The sequence below is a fragment of the Neoarius graeffei genome, chromosome 1 (assembly GCF_027579695.1).
Source record: "Neoarius graeffei isolate fNeoGra1 chromosome 1, fNeoGra1.pri, whole genome shotgun sequence".
Classification (NCBI taxonomy): domain Eukaryota; kingdom Metazoa; phylum Chordata; class Actinopteri; order Siluriformes; family Ariidae; genus Neoarius; species Neoarius graeffei.
In genome coordinates this window covers 106,246,751-106,274,250 of record NC_083569.1, presented here as the reverse complement: position 1 = coordinate 106,274,250, position 27,500 = coordinate 106,246,751, and the positions used below count along the sequence as shown (strand labels likewise).

Sequence of the window (27,500 nt, the reverse complement as noted above, 5' to 3'; positions counted from 1 at the left end):
TAAATAAAAACGGAATGCAATAATTTACAAATCTCAAAAACTGATATTGTATTCACAATAGAACATAGACAACATATCAAATGTCGAAAGTGAGACATTTTGAAATTTCATGCCAAATATTGGCTCATTTGAAATTTCATGACAGCAACACATCTCAAAAAAGTTGGGACAGGGGCAATAAGAGGCTGGAAAAGTTAAAGGTACAAAAAAGGAACAGCTGGAGGACCAAATTGCAACTCATTAGGTCAGTTGGCAATAGGTCATTAACATGACTGGGTATAAAAAGAGCATCTTGGAGTGGCAGCGGCTCTCAGAAGTAAAGATGGGAAGAGGATCACCAATCCCCCTAATTCTGCGCCGGCAAATAATGGAGCAATATCGGAAAGGAGTTCGACAGTGTAAAATTGCAAAGAGTTTGAACATATCATCATCTACAGTGCATAATATCATCAAAAGATTCAGAGAATCTGGAAGAATCTCTGTGCGTAAGGGTCAAGGCCGGAAAACCATACTGGGTGCCCGTGATCTTCGGGCCCTTAGACAGCACTGCATCACATACAGGCATGCTTCTGTACTGGAAATCACAAAATGGGCTCAGGAATATTTCCAGAGAACATTATCTGTGAACACAATTCACCGTGCCATCCGCCGTTGCCAGCTAAAACTCTATAGTTCAAAGAAGAAGCCGTATCTAAACATGATCCAGAAGCGCAGACGTCTTCTCTGGGCCAAGGCTCATTTAAAATGGACTGTGGCAAAGTGGAAAACTGTTCTGTGGTCAGATGAATCAAAATTTGAAGTTCTTTATGGAAATCAGGGACGCCGTGTCATTCGGACTAAAGAGGAGAAGGACGACCCAAGTTGTTATCAGCGCTCAGTTCAGAAGCCTGCATCTCTGATGGTATGGGCTTGCATTAGTGCATGTGGCATGGGCAGCTTACACATCTGGAAAGACACCATCAATGCTGAAAGGTATATCCAGGTTCTAGAGCAACATATGCTCCCATCCAGACGTCGTCTCTTTCAGGGAAGACCTTGCATTTTCCAACATGACAATGCCAAACCACATACTGCATCAATTACAGCATCATGGCTGCGTAGAAGAAGGGTCCGGGTACTGAACTGGCCAGCCTGCAGTCCAGATCTTTCACCCATAGAAAACATTATAAAACGGAAGATACGACAAAAAAGACCTAAGACAGTTGAGCAACTAGAATCCTACATTAGACCAGAATGGGTTAACATTCCTATCCCTAAACTTGAGCAACTTGTCTCCTCAGTCCCCAGACGTTTACAGACTGTTGTAAAGAGAAAAGGGGATGTCTCACAGTGGGAAACATGGCCTTGTCCCAACTTTTTTGAGATGTGTTGTTGTCATGAAATTTAAAATCACCTCATTTTTCTCTTTAAATGATACATTTTCTCAGTTTAAACATTTGATGTGTCATCTATGTTCTATTCTGAATAAAATATGGAATTTTGAAACTTCCACATCATTGCATTCTGTTTTTATTTACGATTTGTACTTTGTCCCAACTTTTTTGGAATCAGGGTTGTATTACGTGTTGAAAAGCTAGAATGTATTATGTGTTACGATATATTACATGTTGCAAAGTTACAGTGTATTATGTTATGATGCAATACAATCGCACTCGTAACACATAATACATCGTAACATCTTAACATCCAGTATCTTGTAACAATTAAACATAATACATTGTAACATGGCGGCACGGTGGTGTAGTGGTTAGCACTGTCGCCTCACAGCAAGAAGGTCCGGGTTCGAGCCCCGTGGCCGGCGAGGGCCTTTCTGTGCGGAGTTTGCATGTTCTCCCCGTGTCCGCGTGGGTTTCCTCCGGGTGCTCCGGTTTCCCCCACAGTCCAAAGACATGCAGGTTAGGTTAACTGGTGACTCTAAATTGACCGTAGGTGTGAATGTGAGTGTGAATGGTTGTCTGTGTCTATGTGTCAGCCCTGTGATGACCTGGCGACTTGTCCAGGGTGTACCCCGCCTTTCGCCCGTAGTCAGCTGGGATAGGCTCCAGCTCGCCTGCGACCCTGTAGAAGGATAAAGCGGCTAGAGATAATGAGATGAGATGAGACATTGTAACATAAAACATTGTAACACATAGTACATTGTAACATCTTAACATATGTGACCCCTCACCGAATCCAGGGACACATGTCGGCCGAAACGAATCTGAGATAATCGCAAAAGAAGCATTTTTTTCCCGAAATTTGTGATTTTTGTTTTTTTCCATCATGTGCAAGTTGAGATCTTGAAGAATGCAATCAGTATTTCAGATAATAGATTGTTTTGTTGGAAAAGCATACATTTTTTGTTGCAAATTGTCTCGTTTTTGTCAGGACTATAGCCTGCTGGGGGGTGTGGGTAAATTACCATATGGGCCATTCACATGATGATTTAAGTCATTTGTTTTTTTTTTCCGCGAATCAGCTGTATGATACGAGTTGAGCGCATGGCTACTTAACTGCATACAGGCGTGTGATTTCACTATGGAATGAGTTACTAAACAGAGAGCAGAGGAGCTGACGCACCGCGAAGCAAACAGACACATGGTATTTACATCAGAGATAACCATTTCTAGCAAAAAAAAAAACGCAACCTCGTTTTCCAGATTGAATGGAATACTTGAATGATCGGATGATACACGGACCGTTCTAGAATTACATTATTCCATCGGAGGCATTGGTGTGTGCAAGGCGCCGTTTCTCTTTCTGATGGGGTGAGTTTATTAATCTAAGGCTGTGTGGTTATTTTTGCATGTAACGGAGAGTGTTGTGGTTTGGTTAAGCCTAGGTCACAACCGGACGTACGATTTTTTGGCCGTGTGATTTTTGGCGTTTCCCAAATCGCTGCGTTTTTTTTTTTGTTCACGGAGAAAGACGCGCGTTGGCCGTAAGTTTGTCTTGCAACCTGAAAAAAATGTAAGCGCCCGTAGAGTTTGTTTGACATGACAAAGAACCTCTGCGGCCGGTCTGCGGCTCGAAAATCAGCACATCACATGCGCGCTCTCGTGCTTTTCACACGCGCGCTCTCCATGTGTTTCTTGCGTTTTTTGCATGTAGACCAGCTGTAGGAGCACGTACTGTACGGCCGGTTGTGACCAAGGCTTTACATGAAACTAGCATTGTGTTAGTTGTGTCATCATTGTGCTATCTTTCTTTCTTACGGTGTGAGTAATTTTTCAACCACAAAACGTTAAAGTATACTTTAGGACTTATTTTTGTACTTCATAATTGTGTTGGGCATACTTTGCATGGAAGGAAAATTGACGTGGTGATCTTTGTTTACATGAAAGTAGTATCGTGCTAGCTCGTAGGGGGTAGGGCTTTCCTTAATGCCATGCAAATGAGCACCATTATGTGCCCGCCCTACACCCAGAGTAGCTGAGATGGAAAACTTTGAGGGCGATTTTCTCCCTTTTCTGTTTTAAGAAGTATACACTTTCAAAAGGCCACACATTCTTCAAATATTGTCAGATCTCCACATGGAAGGCATCATTGGAAAGCTTAGAAACTGTACTTTCTGAATCTGTCAATAACTCAAAATGCCCCCGGGCAGACATGCGTCCCTGGATTCTGTGATCTGCCACATACGTATGTTGTAACATAATACTTTGCAAAACGTACTACATCATAACAGATAATACATCATAACAAGCAATACACCATAACACACAATGCATCGTAACATCTTAACGTATGCCGTTGCATTGTAACATAATACTTTGTAACACACAATACACTGTAACATGCAATACATCGTAACATCTTAACATATGATGTAACATTGTAACATCATTCTCTGTAATACACAATACACCGTAACATGCAATACATCGTAACATCTTAACGTATGATGTAACATTGTAACATAATACTTTCTAACACACAATACACCGTAACACGCAGTACATCGTAACATCGTAACATCTTAACGTATGATGTAACATTGTAACATAATACTTTGTAACACACAATACATCATAACACGCAATATGTCATAACATCTTAACGTATGATGTAATATTGTAACATAATACTTTGTAACACACAATACATTGTAACATGCAATACGTCATAACATCTTAACGTATGTTGTAACATTGTAACTTAAGACATCATAACATATTAACATATGATGTAACATTGTAATATAATACTTTTTAACACACAATACACCGTAACACGCAGTACACCGTAACATCGTAACATCTTAACGTATGATGTAACATTGTAACATAATACTTTGTAACACACAATACATCATAACACGCAATATGTCATAACATCTTAACGTATGATGTAATATTGTAACATAATACTTTGTAACACACAATACATTGTAACATGCAATACGTCATAACATCTTAACGTATGTTGTAACATTGTAACTTAAGACATCATAACATATTAACATATGATGTAACATTGTAATATAATACTTTGTAACACACAATACATCGTAACATGCAATACGTCATAACATCTTAATGTATAATGTAACATTGTAACATAATGCTTTGTAACACACAATGCATCACAACACGCAATACGTCGTGACATCTTAACGTATGATGTAACATTGTAACATAATACTTTGTAACACACAATACACCGTAACATGCAATACATCGTAACATCTTAACATATGATGTAACATTGCAACATCATACTCTGTAACACACAATACACCGTAACATGCAATACATCGTAACATCTTAACGTATGATGTAACATTGTAACATAATACTTTCTAACACACAATACACCGTAACACGCAGTACATCGTAACATCGTAACATCTTAACGTATGATGTAACATTGTAACATAATACTTTGTAACACACAATACATCATAACACGCAATATGTCATAACATCTTAACGTATGATGTAACATTGTAACATAATACTTTGTAACACACAATACATTGTAACATGCAATACGTCATAACATCTTAACGTATGTTGTAACATTGTAACTTAAGACATCATAACATCTTAACATATGATGTAACATTGTAATATAATACTTTGTAACACACAATACATCGTAACATGCAATACGTCATAACATCTTAATGTATGATGTAACATTGTAACATAATGCTTTGTAACACACAATACACCCTAACATGCAATGTGTCGTAACATCTTAATGTATGATGTAGCATTGTAACATAATACTTTGTAACACACAATACACCGTAACACACAGTACATCGTAACATCTTAACGTATGATGTAACATTGTAACATAATGCTTTGTAACACACAATGCATCATAACACGCAATACGTCGTAACATCTTAATGTATGATGTAACATTGTAACATAATACTTTGTAACACACAATACATTGTAACATGCAATATGTCATAACATCTTAACGTATGTTGTAACATTGTAACAATACTTTGTCACACACAATACATCGTAACATGCAATACATCGTAACATCTTAACATATGATGTAACATTGTAACATCATACTCTGTAACACACAAAACATCGTAACATATTAACGTATGATGTAACATTGTAACATAATACTTTGTAACACACAATACATCGCAACACGCAATACAATGTAACATCTTAACGCACAATGTAACATTGTAACATAATACTTTGTAACACACAATACATCGTAACACGCAATATGTCATACAATCTTAACGTATGATGTAACATTGTAACATAATACTTTGTAACACACAATACATTGTAACATGCAATAAGTCATAACATCTTAACATATGTTGTAACATTGTAACATATTACATCATAACATCTTAACATATGATGTAACATTGTAACAATACTTTGTCACACGCAATACATCATAACACGCAATACACTGTAACATCTTAACGTATGATGTAACATTGTAACATAATACTTTGTAACACACAATACATTGTAACATGCAATAAGTCATAACATCTTAACATATGTTGTAACATTGTAACATATTACATCATAACATCTTAACATATGATGTAACATTGTAACAATACTTTGTCACACGCAATACATCATAACACGCAATACACTGTAGCATCTTAACGTATGATGTAACATTGTAACATAATACTTTGTAACACAATACATTGTAACACGCAATACATCGTAACATCTTCAGAATCAGAAGAAGCTTTATTGCCAAGTAATTGTTGCAACTAAAAGGGTTTTGGCTTGGAGTTAAGGTGCTCAATAAATAAATGCTAAATAAAGACAGTCTAGATAACAATGTAGGTAAAACAGCTGGGGGGGGGCAGAGTAAATGGTGTCACTGGTCTTGTTTATTGAGGTGGGAGGGCAGAGTGGGTCAGGAGTCTGAGGTATGGTACTGGCGGGGGGGGGGGGGGGCAGAGTAAATGGGGGTCACTATTCATGTTTATGAGGCCAGCAGCGGTAGGAAAGAAACTGTTTCTGTGGTGTGAGGTATTGGTCTTGATGGACCGCAGCCTCCTGCCGGAGGGGAGCATCTCAAAGAGTTTATTTCTGGGGTGGGAGGGATCAGCCACAATCTTTCCTGCCCGCCTCAGTGTCCTGTAGGCGAACAGGTCCTCAAGTGAAGGCAGGCTGCAGCCAATCACCTTCTCTGCCGAGTAAATGATACCCTGCAGTCTACCCTTGTCCCTAGCAGAGGCAGCAGCATACCAGATGGTGATGGAAGAGGTGAGGATGGACTCAGTGATGGCTGTGTAGAAGTGCACCATTATTGTCTTTGGCAGGTTGAACTTTAACTGCCACAGGAAGTACATCCTCTGCTGTGCTTTTGAGATGAGGGAGCTGATGTTCAGTTCCCGCTTCAAGTCCTGGGTGATTATGGTGCCCAGGAAGTGGAAAGACTTCACAGTGTCCACCGGTGAGCCACGCAGGGTGATGGGGAGAGGAGGGGCTGGGTTCTTCCTGAAGTCCACAATCATTTCCACTGTTTTTACAGCATTTAGCTCCAGGTTGGTTGTTTTGGCTGCACTAGGTCACCAGATGGTAGATCTCCCACCTATAGGCGGACTCATCCTCGCCAGAGATGAGTCCAATGAGGGTGGTGTCATCCGTGAACTTCAGGAGCTTGACGGACTGGTGGGTGGAGGTGCAGCTGTTTGTATACAGGGAAAAGACCAGAGGAGAAAGAATGCAGCCTTGGGGGGATCCGGTGCTGATTGTCTGAACGTTGGAGACATGCTTCCCCAACCTCACTTTCTGCTTCTTGTCAGTCAGGAAGTAAGTGATCCACCTGCAGGTGGGGTCAGGCACATTTAGCTGGGACAGTTTGTCCTGTAGCAGAGCTGGAATAATGGTATTGAACGCAGAGCTGAAGTCCACACACAGGATCCTAGCATAGGTTCCTGAAGAATCCAGGTACTGGAGGATAAAGTGGAGGGCCGTGTTGATGGTGTCATCCACAGACCTATTGGCTCTGTAGGTGAACTGCAGGGGGTCCAGGTCTGTAATGGCTTTGAGGTGGGAAAGAACAAGACACTCAAAGGACTTCATCACCACAAAGGTGAGGGTGATGGGTCTGTAGTCATTTAGTCCTGTGGTCCTTGCTTTTTTGGGGATGGGTATAATGGTGGAGGACTTGAAACAGGCTGGCACGTGGCATGTCTCCAGTGAGGTGCTGAAAATATTTGTGAACACTGGAGACAACTGGTTGGCACAGTTTCTGAGGGTGGATGGAGAGACAGAGTCAGGTCCAGCTAATCTTAATGTATGATGTAACATTGTAACATAATACTTCGTAACACACAATACATTGTAACACGCAATACATTGTAACATCATAACGTATGACGTAACATTGTTAGTCTGGTTAACACCAGACCATATCATAAGTGAAATATGATCTGGAATCCGCCTATTGAATTTCTCGTAGGGGAGGTGTGGTTTAAGATTGTCAACGGCCGTTTATTGGACGTTGCGAATGTCTATCATTTGGCGTATACGTAGCCCATGGCCAATCATTGCAGTTGTACCCGTTGACGTAGTTAGAGCGATGAAGAAGACGAAGAGGTGAAGAAGAGAAGGAAAGACTGTAACGCCAAACGCTGTTCTTTTTTTAAAACAAACTTTCGCTCTAAACTATTCAGAACAGTGTCTAAAGCTTGATCGAAAGTTTGGTTCGTATCGCTCGCCGCCATGTTAAATGTGATCCGTAAACAGTCCCAAATAAACTACAAGCTTCCGTTTGTCGAGTAGTACGCGTCACCGTCTTTCCACCCCTCCCCACTCTCTGATTGGCTCCCTAACTCAGGCGAGCCTTTAGACCAGGGGTGTCAAACCTGATCCATAAAGGGCCATGTGGCTGCAGGTTTTCATTCCAGCCATGCAGCAGCACACCTGACTTGGCTCATTCAATCAACTGAACTGTCTTCACACAGTCAAATACTTGCAGCCACACCCACCCTTGATTAAAGGGTGGGTGTGTCAGTTGATTGAATAAGCCAAATCAGGGTGCTGCTGCATGGCTGGAATGAAAACCTGCAGCCACACGGCCCTTTATGGATCAGGTTTGACACCCCTGCTTTAGACCATAGTTTCCATGCTGTCTTTTCAGATCGGAACTATTGTGCAAAGCAGCATGGGAGTTCCCAGGCTATAACATTGTAGCATAATACTTCGTAACACACAATACATCGTAACATGCAATACATCGTAACATCTTAAAGTATGTTGTAACATTGTAACATATTACATCGTAAAACATAATAAGTTGTAGCAAGCAATACATCATAATACCCAATGCATCGTAACATCTTAACATATATTGTAACATTGTAACATAATACATTGTGACACATAAATCGTCGGAACATGTAGTACATCGTAGCATATTAATAGGTGTTGTAACGTTGTAACGTAATACATCATAACACATAATACATTACAACATCTTAATATATGTTGTAACTTCATGACAAAATACATCATAATGTATGATGATGAGTAAAAGAAACGAACAAAAATAAATAAACAAAAGCGTATCATTCAGGTGTTCAATACTTTTGGTTTTTCAGAGTTTCTTTGGATGGTTAATGGTTCCAGATCAGTAAAGAGCTTCTACTTGGAAACTTTTCTAAAAAGGAAGACATCTATGGTAGAATTTTTAACGTTTCCTCTAACTGAAGAACCATTCCAGGTACCGGAGTAAACCTTCTTTTCTAAGAGTGTCATATGTGTAAGTCCACACTCTTGGGGAAAAGGGTCTTCAAGGGTTCTTTGGATTGTTCATAAATCATCGCTTCCCTGGACCCTTTTCTGAAGGGGAAACTATCTGGTGTAGCGTCCTACAGTACAATCAACCTTCAAGTTTTCCATGAAAAGGCCATACTGAAGAACCTTTAAGGGTACTATATGGAAAGGTTTTTTTTTCCCTCTTGGTAACAGGGGTCTGAAGGGGTGCTTTGACTGTTGGAACCTTCTCTAAAAGTGCAGCATTCCAAGTTCCTTTTGGAGGAAAAAAAAGTTTTTCTCGAGTACTTTGGATGGTTAATGGTTCTAATGGTTGAACCTTTTTTCTGTAACCCTATTTTGCAGGGTTCTAGATAGAAATTTAATGCACTGCCCCAGAGGTACACACTGTAAAACCTATAGGCTATGGAGCACTTGCATGTGACGTCACAGCCGATCCAGATTGTGACAGACGCCATCTTGTCGGTCAAACGCCATATTTCCGCCTTCTACTTCTACTTCTGGTTCTACTTCTGCTTTTACTTCTACCGTTTCTTCTGGAAAACCCTACTATATACAATTCTACTACAACGGCTGCGGCTACAAGCTCTCCCTACCTGTGCACGTTTTTTATGTTTATTGTGTGTATTTTTGCGTGTTGTTCGTCTGTACCGGACTTCAATATCCACTACAACCGTATGGACTTACTGGACATTGGTTTCCAGCAGAAAATGACGGTTTGTAGCGATTTCCATCGCATGCACAACATTCCGGACGAGATAGCGAGACCAGCGGGGTCTCTGTGGATTGTTATCGGAAGCAAAGCGAAGGAGGCGGCGCCGGGAGAGGAAGCAAAAGCGAGGCTTCAGAGCTGGCCTGTTGACTAAGCTCAGAAAACAGCCACTCAAACCTCCACTGCTAAGCCTCTATCTCTCCAACGCCAGATCCATGTAAACAAGACGGACGATTTGGAATTACAGCTGGAATTACCTTATTCTATTCTATAATCGGCTGGTCAGTGCTATACTCAATACTTAAGTGACTTACCCATCCAGTGAGGATTCTTGTTTACAAGATGCCACATCTGAGTCGCTGACAAATCCTGAATTTCTGTAAAGATAACTGTCCAGAGATTTATAGGCACGCAGTGCTTCACCACTGAACAGCGAGGGAAAGTTAATGAGGTAATTATACACGTCCGGGTATTCCACTGGCAGTTCAAAATCCGGTCGTGAAAACTCCGTCCGGTAAGCCATAAGGGTCACTAATCTGTAGATCGTTTATTTTAGACATATATCTAGTTATCTGTTCATTAGAAAAATGAGCCGTGTAGTCCGTCGGTTGAAATTGATCCATTCTGTACACGAGTGCAGCAGTATTCAGTGGTGTTTTTTACCGACAAGATGGCGGTTGTGTACTTTCCGGTCACGTGACTGCAAGATCTCTATAGAACCATAACCCCCATGAAAAATTGGTTCTTCAAGAGTTCTTTGGATAGTTTATGGTTCTTACTTACTATAAGGGGTTCTACTTGGGGAGTCCCTTTCAGAAAGTTTTTTTTTATGATGTTGAGTCTGAAATAGAACCTTTTAAGGGTTAAATTTCTGAACTTTTTTGGGGTGCTAAATGGAGCCCTCTTTTCTAAAAATGTAGCTTTCTGGCATTTAACACTTTTTTTGGGGGGAGGGGGAGGTTCTTCAGGGGTTATTTCTGAAAAAAGATCCGACATAGAACCTTTAATAGTTCGAACAAAAAGGCAAACCTTGGTGTCCTTGACAAAAAGAAACTTCTTTTCTTTGAGTGCAGCATTTCAGTGTTCTAAACCTTTAGGGGGAAATGTTCTTCAGGAGTACTTTGGATGATTATGATTAGCTTTCTAAAGAGAGTCTACTTGATTTTTTTTTTTCTGAAAGGGGACTTCTATTTTTTAGGGTTACGTAAAGAAGGTTAATGGGTTCCTCAAAGGGTTCTTATCATGGTTGCTGTCTCTACTTTTCAAAAGGATAGAATCTCAATCCAAACTTCACACATCCCATTGGATGAGGAATCAGATGTTCTACACACCTAAAACGGTTCTTAATGGTTAGGGTTAGGGTTCGGGTTAGGTTCCAAGAGGAACCAGACTCAAAAGAGAACCCATCCTCATCTGGGTGATAACAGAGAGAATGATTAAAAATAACTCACTTCTATAACTGTGTCCTGGGGAAGTCATGGCCTAATGGTTAGAGAAGAAGCTTTGGCACCAAACGGTCACCAGTTTGATTCCCTGGACCACCAGGAATGACTGAAGTGCCCTTGAGCAAGGCACCTAACCCCTAGGCTGCTCTGGGTATGTAAATGACTGTAATGTAAACATTCTTAGCTTCTCAATGGGATTGTATTTTGAACTCTATCTGTTATTGGGTTCTACTTGGAACCTTTAAGGATGTATCCATGGAGACAAAGCTGAGAATGGCTTATTTTTTTTAATCACCGAACAGTGTTTCCTGAGTTCAGTCATAATTACTGACTGCACCTTTAATGATTCACATAATTGCACCTTTAATCTTAAGAATGAAATGTACAGATTGTTCTTTTTGTTAATGTATGTATATATTCTAGAGCTGAGTGCTTTGTTAATCATTTCAGGATTTGTTTGTTTGTTTGTGTAGGTACTGCCTGATCTGTATTTGGGCAACTTTAAAGGTAAGAAAGACAGGAATTAAATATGTCACAAAAAATGGCTGATGAGCGATGGGTTATTGGAGGTGTCCTCTTTATTTTATTTTATTTTATTCAGATGCCAGAGACAGAGAGCAGCTGGCGAGGAACAACATCACACACATCCTGTCCATTCATGACACAGCGGCGCCCATCTTACAAGTAACAAACTACACACACACACACACACACACACACACACACACACACACACACGTGGTTCTCCCCGTCCCAGTCCAGACCTATGACCCTTATCATACCTTCTTAGAAACACACTAAAACACGCAGTCATTTTTCCTCTCATAATCTCATAAAGATATTGCTTTTTCTAAGAAGATGGTTAAACTCCTCCGCATACCTGAGATAAAATCATGTTTTAGCCACCATACTTCATGTTTGCTGAATAGCGTCATTACCAAGCAGCGGGTCAGAAAATAAGAGCCACATCAGTGTTGACACCTTTACTCTGATTGGCTGATTAATTTTACAGGATCTACAACAGCAGATGACAGTAATGCAGCTGAAACTCACAGGTTTATATCAAAGCTCTCGTTCAAATACAGTATTGTTTCTATAGTAACAGCTCATTCAGAGGGACTTGAACCATGGATGCTTCATGTTATCTAACTCATCTGAACACATGCCAAATAAAAGTATGCTATTTAGCACATGGAAATGTGTTATCTTGCTGTGTTGATGTGGTGATCTTCGGGAGAGGGAAGAAGAGCTACTGTAGCACAAACTGCTGGAAAAGTTAAAGCTGGCTAAAACAGAAAGGTGTCAGCATTAACTTTTTCAGCAGTTTGTGCTACAGTAGCTCTTCTGTGGGATTGGACCATATGGGCTAGCCTTCGTGCCCTATGCGAATCAATAAACCTTCGACACCCATGACCCTTTCGCCGGTTCACCGGTTGTCCTTTGGATCCTTGGACCACTTTTGTTCAGTACTAACCACTGCATACCGGGAACACCCCACAAGATGTGCCATTTTGGAGATGCTCAAACCCAGTCATCTAGCCATCACAATTTGGCCCTTGTCAAAGTCGCTCAGATCCTTATGCTTGCCCATTTTTTCCTGCTCCCAACTCATCAACTTCAACTGTTCTCTTGCTGCCTAATATATCCCACCCCTTGACAGGTGCCACTGTAACGAGATAATCACTGTTATTCACTTCAGCTGTCAGTGGTCAGAATGTTATGGCTGATCGGTGTATACAAATATACATGAATAACCTTTTGATCATATGACAATGTGACCACGAGTTGGCCTAGTGGTTAGCGTGTCCGCCTCTCGATCGGGAGATTTTAAGTTCTACTCATAGTTGGGTCGTACCAAAGACCATCATAAAAATGGTACCTACTACCATCTGGCAAGGCATGCTGCAATACAGATGCAAGTGGGGAAGTCAAACTCTCGTGGTTACTAGAGGACCAGCCCCCCCACTGTAATCCTAGCTGTATAGGCAAGAGGCCGAGGGCTATCGAAACGGAGATCGGCACTGCACCTATGCGCCTTAAGGAGCTGGATAGTACTGGGACAGGAAACTGCCTGGGAAGACCAGATTCTGGTGTGAGAGGGACTTTGACATATGATCGTGTATGTGACATCCTAGTGTACAGGAATAGAAGCTGCTCGAACTTCAGTCTTCCCATGTATGTAAATTTATCACAGAGGAGACAAATATTTAAGTAGAGGTATCACCCTGAGAAACTGATGATGATGGCTGATTCCTCATATCCTCGGATCACTAGGAAGAAAGTCTCTGATGGCATGCCCTCTGATGGCTCTGAAGGCCGATCCTTGAATGGTACACTCTGGCGCACATAGGGCATGAGAATCCTTGAACACAGGGTCTGCTAGCAGCCAGAGCTTTCCTTTGACTGTGTTTCTCCTTTGCTGCTTCTTTCCTTGCTTTTTCAAAGGCCTCAGCTCCTCGCTTTAATGTTGCCCTCCATCTGTCTCTGTCATTGGCGATTTTCTCCCAGTTCTTATCTGGGATGCCAGCTGCACTAAGCTGGTGCTTTAGCTGGTCCTTGAAGTGCTTTCGTAGGGCTCCTCTGTCACGTTTACCCTGGCATAGCGCTCCGTAGAACACAGCTTTGGGTATCTGCGTATCCTCCATACGTGACAGGTGCTCTGCTCAGCGGAGCTGTCTTGCCAAGAGCATGGCCTCGATGCTGGAGATGTTGGCTTGCTCCAAGACGTCATTGTTTGTCATATACTGTAGTCTTTCCACTTAATGCCCACAATGGACCAAAGGCAACGCAGGTGAAAGCTCTCTAGAAACTGCATTTGTTTTTCGGTACAGAACCTAAGTTTCTGATCCATAGAGGAGAGTGGTAAGAACTGCAACTCTGTACACCAAGATCTTTGCAGGTTCTTCCAGACACGGTTTTGCAAGTGGCCAAAAGAGCTACTGGCTTTGGTGAGGTGATTGTTCACATCCTTGGCTACTATGGCATCGTTAGAAATGATGCTCTCAAGGTATGTGAAGTACTCAGCTATGTTGAGTGTTGTTCCATCAGTGCTGATGTGTGGGGTGTTGTAGGTTCCATGTAGTGGTTTCTGGTCTAGCACTTCTGTTTTCTTAAGGCTGATTGTAAGGCCAAATGCCTTTGCTGCATCTGCAGAGCGGTTGACGACTGCTTCTAGAGCTTTTTCACTCTGAGCAAGGAGTGCACAGTCATCTGCAAACAGCAGCTCTAGAATCAGCTCTTCCAGAGTCTTAGTGCCAGCCAGAAGTCTTCAGAGGTCAAAGATACTTCGATCATTCCAGGACCGTGTGTAGATCCCTTCTGTGAGATCCTCCTTGGCCTCCCTTAGCATCATGCTAAAGAAAATGGCAAAGAACGTTGGCGCGAGGACATAGCCTTGCTTGACCCCGTTATCTATTGAGAATGGGTTATACAGATCACCACAGTGTTTCATTTGCCCCGACTGGTCTTTGTGGAGCTACTGTAGGATCCTGATCCTAAATTTAGATGTTAATGTATGCAAATTTATCACAGAGGAGACAAATATTTAATTAGAGGCATCACCCTGAGAAACTGATACTATCCAGCTAAAGGGAGGATCTTTTTCCAATACAGCTACTTGCCTGACTGGTTCTCCTGCTCCGTGTGTTAGTGTGTGTGGAGTGTGTGTAGTGTGTATCCCAGCGATCTCCCATGACAGGCAGGGTATACAGATAGGCATCTCGTGTGACACAATGAAGTTTTGTCCTCACCTCGGATGCCATGGTAGGCACTGACACAGATGTCTAGCTTAGCTTGTGTCCGTATGAATGAGCGGTTCATGTGTTGTTCGCGTGCTGATTGTGCGGACAATTTGATCAGGGCATTTAAGGATCTAGATGAAATTCCGTAATCATTACATTTCTTATCTTTATTAAAAACACATGCTAGATGACGTACAAAAAAAGGGGCACCTAATTTACTAGGATCTACAGAAGCTTGCATTGTTCACAAGAGAAATCGCACGCATTGCCCAGTTTTGCATTTTTGCCTGAATGAGTATGCATTTGGACGGCACGGTGATGTAGTGGTTATCACTGTTGCCTCACAGCAAGAAGGTTCTGGGTTTGAATCTCACAGCTGTTTGTGTCTGTGGCCTATTTGTATGGAGTTTCCATGTTCTCCTCGTGCCTGTGCAGGTTTCCTCCGGGTGCTCCGGTTTCCTCCCACAGTCCAAAGACATGCTGATTAAGTCAACTAATAGATTGGAGACCTGCCCAGGGTGAACCTGGCCTCTCACCCGAAGTCAGCTGGGATTGGCTCCAGCTTGCCCCCTGACCCTAACGGATAAGCAGTATAGATAAACGATGGATGGATGAATATGTACTTTGGGTGAGTTTATTTCTAAAAATGCAACATTTATGTTGTTTTGTGAGCAGCAACTACAGGCACAAAATATGTTTCCATATTAAATATTGAAGAGAAAATTCTAAAAGCACTCAGTTTAATAATAAAGAAAGAGGTTTTGTGTATCGGGGTGAAAATGAGGGAATATCGAATAGTTTCATCAAAATAGAGAATAATAGATTCTTATCTTTGGTCATGGCAATACAAACTAATTATTTATACAGCATTTACAACATTTCTATCTCATTTCTATCAAGATGAAATGAAAAGTGGGAGTGAGGAGTTGGGAAGTAGACACAAAGAACACAGTTGTGGACAAAATAACTCACTTGTGTTACTGTGTCACCAAGAAGAGATTTTAAAATGAAGAACAGTTAATTGTGTGGGTAGAACAAACAATGGTCAAGTTGCCAGGTCATCGCAGGGCTGACACATAGAGACAAACAACCATTCACACTCATGGTCAATTTAGAGCCACCAATTAGCCTAACCTGCACGTCTTTGGGGGAAGCCGGAGCACCCGGAGGAAACCCACATAGACACGGGGAGAACATGCAAACTCCACACAGAAAGGCCCTCGTCAGCCATGGGGCTCGAACCCGGACCTTCTTGCTGTGAGGCGACAGCGCTAACCACTACACCACCGTGCCGCCCAATGGTGATCAGTGACTGGTCAATCAGAACAGTAGACAATGGTGATTGGTTATTGGGAACAATAATGATCGGTGGTTGGTCAATCTGAACAGTGGTGAGCAGTGATTCGTTATTGGGGAAAAATAAACATAGAGGATTGGTTGTTGGGAACAATGGTGGCCAGTGATTGGTTATTGGGAACAGTGGTGATCAGTGGTTTGTTATTGGGAACAATAGTGATAGGTGATTGGTTATTGAGAACAATACTAATTGATTATTGGTCATTTGGAACAGTAATGACGTGATTGGTTATTGGGAACATTAGTGATCGGTGGTTGGTTATTAGTGATTGGTGGTTGGTTATTAGGAACAATTGTGATAGGTGATTGTTTATTGGGAACAATACTAATTGATTATTGGTCATTTGGAACAGTAATAATAATAGGTGATTGGTTATAGGAAACAATAGTGATCAGTGGTTGGTTATTGGGAAGAATAGTGTTCAGTGATTGGTTATTGGGAGCAATAGTGATCAGTGATTGGTTATTGAGAACAATGGGAATCAGTGATCAGTGATTGGTCGATCAGAACAATGGTGATCAGTGATTGGTCAATCAGAACAATGGGGATCAGTGATTGCTTATTGGAAATAGTGATCAGTGATTGATTATTGGAAACTGTGATCAGTGATTGACTATTGAGAACAATATTGATCAGCGATTGGTTATTGGGAGCAGTAGTGTTCAGTGATTGATTATTGAGAACAATAGTGATTGGTTATTGGGAGCAACAGTGTTCAGTGATTGATTATTGAGAACGATAGTGTTCCGTGATTGGTTATTGAGAAAATAGTCATCAGTTATTGGGAGCAATAGTGTTCAGTGATTGGTCGATCAGAACAATGGGGATCAGTGATTGGTTATTGAGAACAATACTAATTAATCATTGGTAATTTGGAACAGTAATGATAGGTGATTGGTTATTGTGAACAATAATGATCATGGTTATTGGGAACAATGGGGATCAGTTACTGGTTATTGGGAACAATAGTGATCAGTGATTCGTTGATTAGAACAAGGGGGATCAGTGATTGGTTATTGGGAACAATTGGTATCAGTGATTGGTTAGTGAGAACAATGGTGATCAGTGATTGGTCGATCAGAATAATGGGGGATCAGTGATTGATTATTGCAAACAGTGATCAGTGATTGGTTATTGAGAACAATAGTGATCAGTGATTGGTTATTGGGAGCAGTAGTGTTCAGTGATTGGTTATTGAGAAAATAGTGATCAGTTATTGGGAGGAATAGTGTTCAGTGATTGGTCAGTCAGAACAATGGGGATCAGTGATTGGTTATTGGAAACAGTGATCAGTGTTTGGTTATTGAGAACAATAGTGATCAGTGATTGGTTATTGGAAGCAGTAGTGTTCAGTGATTGGTTATTGAGAAAATAGTGATCAGTTTTTGGGAGCAATAGTGTTCAGTGATTGGTCGGTCAGAACAATGGGGATCAGTGATTGGTTATTGGAAACAGTGATCAGTGATTGGTTATTGAGAACAATAGTGATCAGTGATTGGTTATTGGGAGCAGTAGTGTTCAGTGATTTGGTTATTGAGAAAAATATTGTTCACTGATTGGTTATTGGGAACAGTAGGGAGAGCTGATTGGTTATTAAGAAGAATAGTGATAGGTGATTGGTTATTGGAAACAATAGTGATCAGTGATTGATCAATCAGAGCAATGTTGTTCAGTGATTGGTTATTGGGAACAGTAGTGTTCAGTGATTGGTTATTGTGAGCAATAGTGATCAGTGTTTAGTTGATCAGAACAGTACTGATCAGTGATTGGTTAATCAAGCTTTCTACACTGCTGATGGGTCATGTGAACTGCTGTCTCAGCTCCTGCAGTATAACTAACAGCTGTGATGTGAGCTGGAGAGCTGCACTGAATGCAGAACCGTTGCAGACTTCTGCTCAAAGCCTCACTACGGAGTGTCTGAAAAGTTAGTGGGTGTATATTGAGCAAAATATGTCAAATCCACAATCCAGCAGCTGAGAAAATGTGCATCGTATACAGGTGAAGATGTAGAACATATGCTGTAAATAATAAATACAAAATTAAGTATGTGTAGTTTTACTCTCATTGGCTCCTGATGTACTGGACACCCTGTAGATTTCTCATGAGGCACGGAGTGGGTACCACTGGAGGATGCAACTGAGTAAATGTCAGAACTTTATTTGGGGTTAATCAGAGTCATTTTAATTGATGGCAGGTCTCATCTCATCTCATTATCTGTAGCCGCTTTATCCTGTTCTACAGGGTCGCAGGCAAGCTGGAGCCTATCCCAGCTGACTACGGGCGAAAGGCGGGGTACACCCTGGACAAGTCACCAGGTCATCACAGGGCTGACACATAGACACAGACAACCATTCACACTCACATTCACACCTACGGTCAATTTAGAGTCACCAGTTAACCTAACCTGCATGTCTTTGGACTGTGGGGGAAACCGGAGCACCCGGAGGAAACCCACGCGGACACGGGGAGAACATGCAAACTCCGCACAGAAAGGCCCTCGCTGGCCACGGGGCTCGAACCCGGACCTTCTTGCTGTGAGGCGACAGCGCTAACCGCTACACCACCGTGCCGCCCCCCAAAAAGACTGAACTCTGTAATTAAATCAAAAGGTGCTTCAACAAAGTATTAGTTTAAAGTACATATTCTGGACCAATTTCGTGTTTTTTTTATATGAAAGTATGTCCCTTTACACACTCATCCAGAAGGGTAATTTTGCACAAGGCCATCTGTCTACAGCAGAAAAAAAATAAAATAACAAAACGCGTCTGGAAAAATCCCAAGGGAGTCTGGAGCCAGATTCGTGACGTCACCTGCGGAAGCGCCAGCAGGCTGCGAGAGCTTTGCACGGTTTCAGTGCACAGCCTGTGTAGACCAAGCGCTCCCATTTCTCCCTCATTGTCCGGTCTTTTGGGAAACGATGAGTACTAATCCCATCAAGATTGGTGTTGCTACACCCTCCTATGATACATCTGTTAGCTATTTTAATAATTATGCGATAACGTTGAAGAAATTTGCAGAAAACCACCAGGTCGTTTTCTCATAAACAAACCAGCGCTGACGTAGGATTCAGAGGGAGGTGTCCCGCACGCGACGTCACGAAAATCAGTGTTTGCCAGGAAATCCAAATGCCAAGTTTTTTCAGAGGCGGAACAATTCGCCTCAAATGTCTTGATTTCAACTGATTTTTTCTGGTATTGCGTAAGGTAAAAAAAAAAATTGCACAAAATGCAGAATGTTACAGATATTTGACCAAAGTTTAATATAAAATAGGAGAATTACCTTGATCTTGCTCCTGAATTTACCCGTGATGTGCACTTTTAAGGCGTGCACACTTACGCAACCAGCTTATTGTACGCGTTTCTATTTTTTTTTATGTTTTTCCCCCTCACAGATTTCTTTGATTTTCAGTTGAATTGTACAGGTTATAGGTCATTTTGAAATTATTTATCATGGTCTCATTTTTTTTTTTTTTACATCAGAAAAACCGATCATTTTAACCGGGTGTGTAGACTGTACGGTAGGTATGAACTGTAAGTTAAAAAAAAAAACCTCAAACAAAATAATTAATTAATAATTCAAATAATTGGTCAGTTTGTTAGTAGGAGCTGCCAAATTATAGTTTTAATCCATCAAATATTGCGGTCAATTCTATATAGACGTGAGATGTAGTTAGAAGTCAAGATACTGTATAAAACTGGCACGAAACAAAACTGAAGCTGATACATGGTGTATGTGTGTAAATAAATATATAAACAGTGTAATATCTTCAGAAGCTACAGTGGTGCTTGAAAGTTTGTGAACCCTTTAGAATTTTCTATATTTCTGCATAAATATGACCTAAAACAACATCAGATTTTCACACAAGTCCTAAAAGTAGATAAAGAGAACCCGGTTAAACAAATGACACAAAAATATTATACTTGGTCATTTATTTATTTAGGAAAATGATCCAATATTACATATCTGTGAGTGGCAAAAGTATGTGAACCTCTAGGATTAGCAGTTAATTTGAAGGTGAAATTAGAGTCAGGTGTTTTCAATCAATGGGATGGCAATCAGGTGTGAGTGGGCACCCTGTTTTATTTAAAGAACAGGGATCTATCAAAGTCTGATCTTCACAACACGTTTGTGGAAGTGTATCATGGCACAAACAAAGGAGATTTCTGAGGACCTCAGAAAAAGCATTGTTGATGCTCATCAGGCTGGAAAAGGTTACAAAACCATCTCTAAAGGGTTTGGACTCCACCAATCCACAGTCAGACAGATTGTGTACAAATGGAGGAAATTCAAGACCATTGTTACCCTCCCCAGGAGTGGTCGACCAACAAAGATCACTCCAAGAGCAAGGCGTGTAATATAGTTAGTTTTTGTTTTTTTTTCTTTTTTATCAGACATCTAATTTTTGGGTTTGTTTACCTGACATGTTTCGACGTACAACTTCCGTCTTCCTCAGAGTGTCACCGGATGTTATTGGTGTCGCATCTTTTATCAGCTGCTGTTTCTGAAGGCGTGGCCTTCCTGTCTGGTTTGACAGGTCGGTCACGCCTTATACTGTCTGTTCGTCCCCTGCAAGATGTCACTCCAGGTATGGGAGAGCATGTACGCTCCCTCATCTCGGTTGATGGTCCTCGGGCTTCGCTTACGGATCTCTATGGCCTCCCTGATCCAGCGCTGATGTTTGTTATCTTCTGTGCGGATGACTCTGGCATTCCCCCAGTCCATAATGTGATTTTCCCTTTTGCAATGATCTGTTATAGCTGACTTATAATTTTCCTGTTGTGCCTTTTCTTTTATTGTTCGGGTTTGTCTTGTAGCTATCTCCTTTTCGCACTCTTTCTTATGTTCATTTTTTCTTGTGTTGAAACTCCTTCCTGTCTCCCCAATATAAGTTTTATTGCATAATTGGCATGGAATCTCATATATGGTGTTGCATCTGTTGTCCGGATGTATTCTGTCTTTGGGATGAACCAGGATCTGACGGAGTGTTGTGTGTGGTTTGACAGGTGTGTTAATGTTGTGTTTCCTCATTGCTCTTTGAATGCGTTCAGTTATTCCCCTGATGTATGGTAATGTAACTACTCCCCTGTGTTCTTGTTTGTTAGTTTGTTTTTTCTCTTTCTTCTGTGTTTTGTTGTTCTTAACCTGTTCCGCCCCTTTGGATATTGCCCATTGTGGATATTGACATGCCTTCAGTGCGTGTTGTATATATTGTTCCTCCTGTTCTTTGTCCTGTGGATCTGTAATTATTGCTGTGCGTTCATGTAATGTTCTAACTACGGATATTTTGTGCATTATGGGGTGTTCGGAAGTCCAGTTTAAATATTGGTCGGTATGTGTGGGTTTTCTGTGTACTTTTATTTTGATGTCCCCATCTTCTGTGTGTTCTCATTCTCATTATCTCTAGCCGCTTTATCCTTCTACAAGGTCGCAGGCAAGCTGGAGCCTATCCCAGCTGACTACGGGCGAAAGGCGGGGTACACCCTGGACAAGTCGCCAGGTCATCACAGGGCTGACACATAGACACAGACAACCATTCACACTCACATTCACACCTACGGTCAATTTAGAGTCACCAGTTAACCTAACCTGCATGTCTTTGGACTGTGGGGGAAACCGGAGCACCCGGAGGAAACCCACGCGGACACGGGGAGAACATGTAAACTCCACACAGAAAGGCCCTCGCCGGCCACGGGGCTCGAACCCAGGACCTTCTTGCTGTGAGGCGACAGCGCTAACCACTACACCACCGTGCCGCCCTCTTCTGTGTGTTGTATTTTTAAATCCAAAAATGCTATTGACTGCTCTGTTTCTTCTTCATGTGTGAATTTTATATTACCGGTATTGTCTATGGTGTTGAGATGGTCGGTGAGCTGTTGAGTGTGTCCCCTCTTTACTTTTTCCAATATGTCATCCACATACCGTTTCCAGAGTGTTGGTCTGTATTCCGCTGGTATTGTAGTGAGTGCTTTCTGCTCCAGATCCTCCATGAAAAAGCCGCACATGATGGCTGATAGTGGGTCTCCCATGGCAAAACCTTCCTTCTGTCTGTAGATTGTATTCCTGAACTGAAAGTATGTGGATGTGGCGATGAATTGAAGGAGCTGAGTGATGTCTTGTACGGTGAGGTTTGTGCGTTTCTTGAGCGTCCTGTCTGTTTTTAATTTGTCTTGTACTATCTGTATGGTGGCTTCCGTGGGTGTTCTGGTGAAAAGAGATATGACGTCATGTGAAATGAACACTTCGTCTTGCTGCATTTTGATGTGTTTTATTTCTTCTGCCAGATGTTTTGAGTTTTTGCAGTGTTGGTCTGTGAGTCCTAGTAATGGTTTAATTATTTCGATGAGTGCTTTTGATAAGTTGTATATGACTGAACCAATGCTATCTACTATGGGGCGTAATGGTGTTCCTGGTTTGTGTATTTTTGGTGTACCGTAAATCCTGGGGATGACATCCTGGGGATCCACAAAACAAGGAAATGGAAATGGCAATACACGGACACTTGGCAGACATACACGAACAGGAATTCACAGAGACAAAAACCCGACAAATACGAAAACTGGACAAACTCATTGCACAGAAAAAGAAGGCAGAACCGGAGCACGCACACATCAACGACAAATGGATTCATAACATATCAAGGTACAAACTCTCACAAGCAGAACACAGTATATTAGCAAAAGGACTCAACTACGCTGTCACACCGAACAACATACCACACGATGAATTCATTCTGGCAACTGAATTAGCATGTGAGAAAATACAGGATCAGGGACAAAAAGCAGCACTAAGAAACGCAATAGCTGGTATATTGAAAACGTCTAAACCACCACCCAGTAACATCACAAAACAGGAAGCCAAAGCCATGAGAACGTTAGCAAAAAATAAAGACATCACAATCCTCCCAGCAGATAAAGGCAGAACAGTAGTTATTATGGACACTGATGAATATGAACGAAAAATGAATGAATTACTCAGCGACAACGCATTTGAAATATTAAAAAAAGACCCAACAGAAGACAAGAAAAAGAAACTTAAAGCACTACTAAAACCACTACTCGATGAAAATAAAATAGATAAGCAGGCATACAATCATTTAGTACCCACAGCCAACGTCATCCCCAGGATTTACGGTACACCAAAAATACACAAACCAGGAACGCCATTACGCCCCATAGTAGATAGCATTGGTTCAGTCACATACAACTTATCAAAAGCACTCACCAAAATAATTAAACCATTACTAGGACTCACAGACCAACACTGCAAAAACTCAAAACATCTGGCAGAAGAACTAAAACACATCAAAATGCAGCAAGACGAAGTGTTCATTTCACATGACGTCATATCTCTTTTCACCAGAACACCCACGGAAGCCACCATACAGATAGTACAAGACAAATTAAAAACAGACAGGACGCTCAAGAAACGCACAAACCTCACCGTACAAGGCATCACTCAGCTCCTTCAATTCATCGCCACATCCACATACTTTCAGTTCAGGAATACAATCTACAGACAGAAGGAAGGTTTTGCCATGGGAGACCCACTATCAGCCATCATGTGCGGCTTTTTCATGGAAGACCTGGAGCAGAAAGCACTCACTACAATACCAGCGGAATACAGACCAACACTCTGGAAACGGTATGTGGATGACATATTGGAAAAAGTAAAGAGGGGACACACTCAACAGCTCACCGACCATCTCAACACCATAGACAATACCGGCAATATAAAATTCACACATGAAGAAGAAACGGAGCAGTCAATAGCATTTTTGGATTTAAAAATACAACACACAGAAGATGGGGACATCAAAATTAAAGTACACAGAAAACCCACACACACCGACCAATATTTAAACTGGACTTCCGAACACCCCATAATGCACAAAATATCCGTAGTTAGAACATTACATGAACGCACAGCAATAATTACAGATCCACAGGACAAAGAACAGGAGGAACAACATATACAACACGCACTGAAGGCATGTCAATATCCACAATGGGCAATATCCAAAGGGGCGGAACAGGTTAAGAACAACAAAACACAGAAGAAAGAGAAAAAACAAACCAACAAACAAGAACACAGGGGAGTAGTTACATTACCATACATCAGGGGAATAACTGAACGCATTCAAAGAGCAATGAGGAAACACAACATTAACACACCTGTCAAACCACACACAACACTCCGTCAGATCCTGGTTCATCCCAAAGACAGAATACATCCGGACAACAGATGCAACACCATATATGAGATTCCATGTAAATTATGCAATAAAACTTATATTGGGGAGACAGGAAGGAGTTTCAACACAAGAAAAAATGAACATAAGAAAGAGTGCGAAAAGGAGACAGCTACAAGACAAACCCGAACAATAAAAGAAAAGGCACAACAGGAAAATTATAAGTCAGCTATAACAGATCATTGCAAAAGGGAAAATCACATTATGGACTGGGGGAATGCCAGAGTCATCCGCACAGAAGATAACAAACATCAGCGCTGGATCAGGGAGGCCATAGAGATCCGTAAGCGAAGCCCGAGGACCATCAACCGGGATGAGGGAGCATACATGCTCTCCCATACCTGGAGTGCCATCTTGCAGGGGACGAACAGACAGTATAAGGCGTGACCGACCTGTCAAACCAGACAGGAAGGCCACGCCTTCAGAAACAGCAGCTGATAAAAGATGCGACACCAATAACATCCGGTGACACTCTGAGGAAGACGGAAGTTGTACGTCGAAACATGTCAGGTAAACAAACCCAAAAATTAGATGTCTGATAAAAAAGAAAAAAACAAAAACTAACTATATTTAATATAAGACATAATGAACGTAATCGAAAGAAGGCATGTAATAGTCGGCGAGGTCACAAAGGACCCCAGGGTAACTTATACGCAACTGAAGGCCTCTCTCACATTGGCTAATGTTAATGTTCATGAGTCCACCATCAGGAGAACACTGAACAACAATGGTGTGCATGGCAGGGTTGCAAGGAGAAAGCCACTGCTCTCCAAAAAGAACATTGCTGCTCGTCTGCAGTTTGCTAAAGATCATGTGGACAAGCCAGAAGGCTATTGGAAAAATGTTTTGTGGATGGATGAGACCAAAATAGGACTTTTTGGTTTAAATGAGAAGCGTTATGTTTGGAGAAAGGAAAACACTGCATTCCAGCATAAGAACCTTATCCCATCTGTGAAACATGGTGGTAGTAGTATCATGGTTTGGGCCTGTTTTGCTGCATCTGGGCCAGGACGGCTTGCCATCATTGATGGAACAATGAATTCTGAATTATACCAGCGAATTCTAAAGGAAAATGTCAGGACATCTGTCCATGAACTGAATCTCAAGAGAAGGTGGGTCATGCAGCAAGACAACGACCCTAAGCACACAAGTTGTTCTACCAAAGAATGGTTAAAGAAGAATAAAGTTAATGTTTTGGAATGGCCAAGTCAAAGTCCTGACCTTAATCCAATCGAAATGTTGTGGAAGGACCTGAAGCGAGCAGTTCATGTGAGGAAACCACCAACATCCCAGAGTTGTAGCTGTTCTGTACGGAGGAATGGGCTAAAATTCCTCCAAGCCGGTGTGCAGGACTGATCAACAGTTACCGCAAACGTTTAGTTGCAGTTATTGCTGCACAAGGGGGTCTCACCAGATACTGAAAGCAAAGGTTCACATACTTTTGCCACTCATAGATATGTAATATTGGATAATTTTCCTCAATAAATAAATGACCAAGTATAATATTTGTGTCTCATTTGTTTAACTGGGTTCTCTTTATCTACTTTTAGGACTTGTGTGAAAATCTGATGATGTTTTAGGTCATATTTATGCAGAAATATAGAAAATTCTAAAGGGTTTACAAACTTCAAGCACCACTGTATATTCTACTTGCTTTATAGTTGATATGTCTCGCTGCACAGTTAGCAGAAACGCTTGTGTAATATTAAAAGAAACCAGAAGAAGTTTAAACTGTGCTGCTGGAGAAATGTACCTTTAAACTTTAACTGAAAAACTAAAAAAAAAAACAAAAAAAACATTCTTGATTGTTCTGCACCAGTAAGTGGCGCTAGACTTCGACTCAAGACTCAGGAGAACTCACGCCTATGAATTACATACCAACATAGCAGCTGTGCCAATATGTGTCACAGTTTTACTGAGTGAGCATGGACACAAATAGACTCCTGTGCCAAAGATTAAAGAACATACACTTCATGTAGACATATCATATCTATACGTACACTACCGTTCAAAAGTTTGGGGTCACCCAGACAATTTAGTGTTTTCCATGAAAAGTCACACTTTTATTTACCACCATAAGTTGTAAAATGAATAGAAAATATAGTCAAGACATTTTTCTGGCCATTTTGAGCATTTAATCGACCCCACAAATGTGATGCTCCAGAAACTCAATCTGCTCAAAGGAAGGTCAGTTTTATAGCTTCTCTAAAGAGCTAAACTGTTTTCAGCTGTGCTAACATGATTGTACAAGGGTTTTCTAATCATCCATTAGCCTTCTGAGGCAATGAGCAAACACATTGTACCATTAGAACACTGGAGTGAGAGTTGCTGGAAATGGGCCTCTATACACCTATGGAGATATTGCACCAAAAACCAGACATTTGCAGCTAGAATAGTCATTTACCACATTAGCAATGTATAGAGTGGATTTCTGATTAGTTTAAAGTGATCTGCATTGAAAAGAACAGTGCTTTTCTTTCAAAAATAAGGAAATTTCAAAGTGACCCCAAACTTTTGAACGGTAGTGTACGTACTTCTATATACGACATAGATTAGTAATAAAAAATAAAATAATCAACTATGAACAAGTTGCATGTTAATCTTTATAATTAACGTGATCTCGGAGATTTATTTTGTCATGAGTTAGAAGGCAAGTTGTTTCACGGGCATTCCGTGACATTAAATGTAACAATAAATGGATAAAAAAAGCACGATATATCAGACATTAACGAATTTAAAAATGTAACAGTGTAAGCGGATGTGATTTTATA

General features: G+C 41.1%; 1 protein-coding gene across 1 annotated transcript in view; it reads left to right on the top strand.

Moving 5' to 3' along the window:
* The window catches only part of dusp22b (dual specificity phosphatase 22b), a 60,573-nt gene that overhangs the window by 1,298 nt on the left and 31,775 nt on the right, over positions 1–27,500 (top strand). Inside the window, exons 2-3 of the mRNA XM_060925933.1 lie at positions 11,858–11,891; positions 11,986–12,068. Of these exons, the coding sequence (XP_060781916.1) occupies positions 11,858–11,891; positions 11,986–12,068 (117 nt within the window). The remainder of the gene's footprint in view (positions 1–11,857; positions 11,892–11,985; positions 12,069–27,500) is intronic.